Genomic DNA, 2,271 nt, shown 5'->3' with positions numbered 1-2,271 from the left:
AAGGCCCAGATATCTTGTTTTATTTTTGTCACAGCAGTCAGCACAAGGCTGAACACAGGACTAATTAAGTACATGTTAACTGAAGGCAAATACGAATCAGTAAAATTCAAGAGGTTTAAAAGATTCCTGCAACTGTAAGTTGAACAGCTTGCAAAAGGGGTTTAAGAAAGAATTGGACACCAACTGAGTCTCACAAACAAAACTGAAAGATGTCTCAGGTGCCAAAGACAGTTTTAAAGAAACCATTAGAGTGGCAAAAATGGAGAAAGCTTGATTTCTATGTCCATTCAATATTAGTAATTATAGTAAGTGACCATCCATTAGGTAGAACACCCAGACACTGAACTGGTTACACCGTGTACTGGAAGAGGTTACATGGAAGAGTGTTCTTTTTTGCATAAAGCAAAGAAAATATTTTGGAATTTGGGTGGGGAGAGAACAATGCTAACAAAACAGTATCTTTTTTTTTCCTTCAAAAGATCTTTAAAAATATTTGTTAAAACATCAAAAAAATCAAATAATGGTCAAATTATGATATCATATTCAATCAAGTATCAATTGTGCTTCATCAAAATTATTCAGTTAAGAACGTTGAAAAAAATACATATATATGTTCTGTTTAAGAAAGATATAAACTCGAAATAGCAATACCACCTGCGAAATAAATGGGGTCATCATTTCTTCTAATCCTCAGAGTTGCAGTAGTCTTATTTCCTATTTTAGCTCCTCCAGTGGCATTAAGTAGGGTAATGGTAAATTCTTCCATCTCCTCTGGAATCTTTTGGAAAATGTTACATATGTTTTAAGTCAAGTTATTTATACAAATAATTCCATTTTTTATTCCTAAATTTTTATCTTTAAAAAAAATAGTTCTAGTAATAAAAGCACTAATGTTAACCCTAAATTATTCAAGTAGGACTTTAGACACCTCCCCAATTTCAATGTGCATTCATCCAAACAGCCATTTTATTTTGACTTATTATAAAATTTAATGTAAATATTTTGCCTTATGTAAACTAAAAATAGAAATATTGCAGTCATTGTTTCTTTACAAAAATGGGATATATGTTGTTTTCAAGAAAAAAATGGAACAGGAAAACATTTAGAGCTGAGTTCATAATAGTAACAAAAGTTCAGCCAGCTCTCAAAGGCCACTTACAAACATTACTAAAGTTTCACCCCAGTATGTCATAAAGACCTCATTCCCATGTCCTAACAAGATGAGATTCCCCACATCTCTGAGCCTAAATAAATCCCCAGGTGGACACTCTTTATTTTTCACTTCATCCCTGTGTTGTGGTCTTCTCTGAATACTAAAACAAAAGTGTGTTGGAATTTTGTCTCTTGAGGGACAAAGGAGACAGGATCCCGTAGCTGTTTGAAGCATAGTTCCCCTAGAAAGGTCCACTCCCACTGAGTTCTTTCTCCTCATTATCAAAACACACGCTGCTGGGTCCATGACCCATCTGGCCCACAGTCCTGACTCTGAGAATGCACCGCAGGGTCCTTGGCAGAGGGCAGGCACCCTGTTGTCAAAGGGCTTAAGCACAAGGCAAGCACTTCACCTCTCCCACAATCGAATCCCTGATATTTGACACCTATGCAGTGTCACTGGCCACTATCAGTTCTAAGAGTTGAAAATGCCTTCAGAAAAAATAAAAATAATAGTACTCTTTTGACTTATAGTCAGACATTATCATACCTGAGTTCTTTATCAATATATTCATAACAAAATGTTTTACCATATATTTAATTATTTAATAAAAAATAATTATTAAGCAACAAGTAGAGAATTATATATGCAACATTTACCTCATCTGGAAGGGAGTAAATGGTGATATTTTTTGAAAATTCTTGATCTCCAAAGAAAATAGTCCCTCGGATGGGAAATACATCCTGTGTAAAGTCTGGACTAACCACCCACAATACACTAACATCACCAAAGTTGCCTCGATTTCTTATTGTACCATAAACAGCTGTGAAATACAAATGGCAGAATATATATGAATATGCATATTAAACAATTTTAAAATGATGAGTAAAGAAATAGCTCAAATAAGCAATGGTAAAAAATAAGACCTCTTTTAAATAAAAGCCAAGTATTTGCTTAGCATAGCCTCCAAAGTACAAATAAAAATACATTAGCCTAGTCCTCCTTCTGTTGGCATACAATTGATAAAATAAATGGACTCAATCTTTTCCATCACAGTTTGGGATTTTAAAAGTCATTCAGTATACAGAACAGACTGGGATTAATTAGGTACACCTATC

General features: G+C 34.1%; 1 protein-coding gene across 1 annotated transcript in view; it reads right to left on the bottom strand.

The window, feature by feature from the left end:
* The window catches only part of ADGRV1 (adhesion G protein-coupled receptor V1), a 494,515-nt gene that overhangs the window by 434,924 nt on the left and 57,320 nt on the right, over nt 1–2,271 (bottom strand). Inside the window, exon 19 of the mRNA XM_023522723.1 lies at nt 655–778. Coding sequence (XP_023378491.1) covers nt 655–778 — 124 coding nt within the window. The remainder of the gene's footprint in view (nt 1–654; nt 779–2,271) is intronic.

The sequence above is a fragment of the Pteropus vampyrus genome, unplaced genomic scaffold (assembly GCF_000151845.1).
Source record: "Pteropus vampyrus isolate Shadow unplaced genomic scaffold, Pvam_2.0 Scaffold11, whole genome shotgun sequence".
Lineage (NCBI taxonomy): Eukaryota > Metazoa > Chordata > Mammalia > Chiroptera > Pteropodidae > Pteropus > Pteropus vampyrus.
This window is presented reverse-complemented; position numbering and strand designations above follow the sequence as displayed.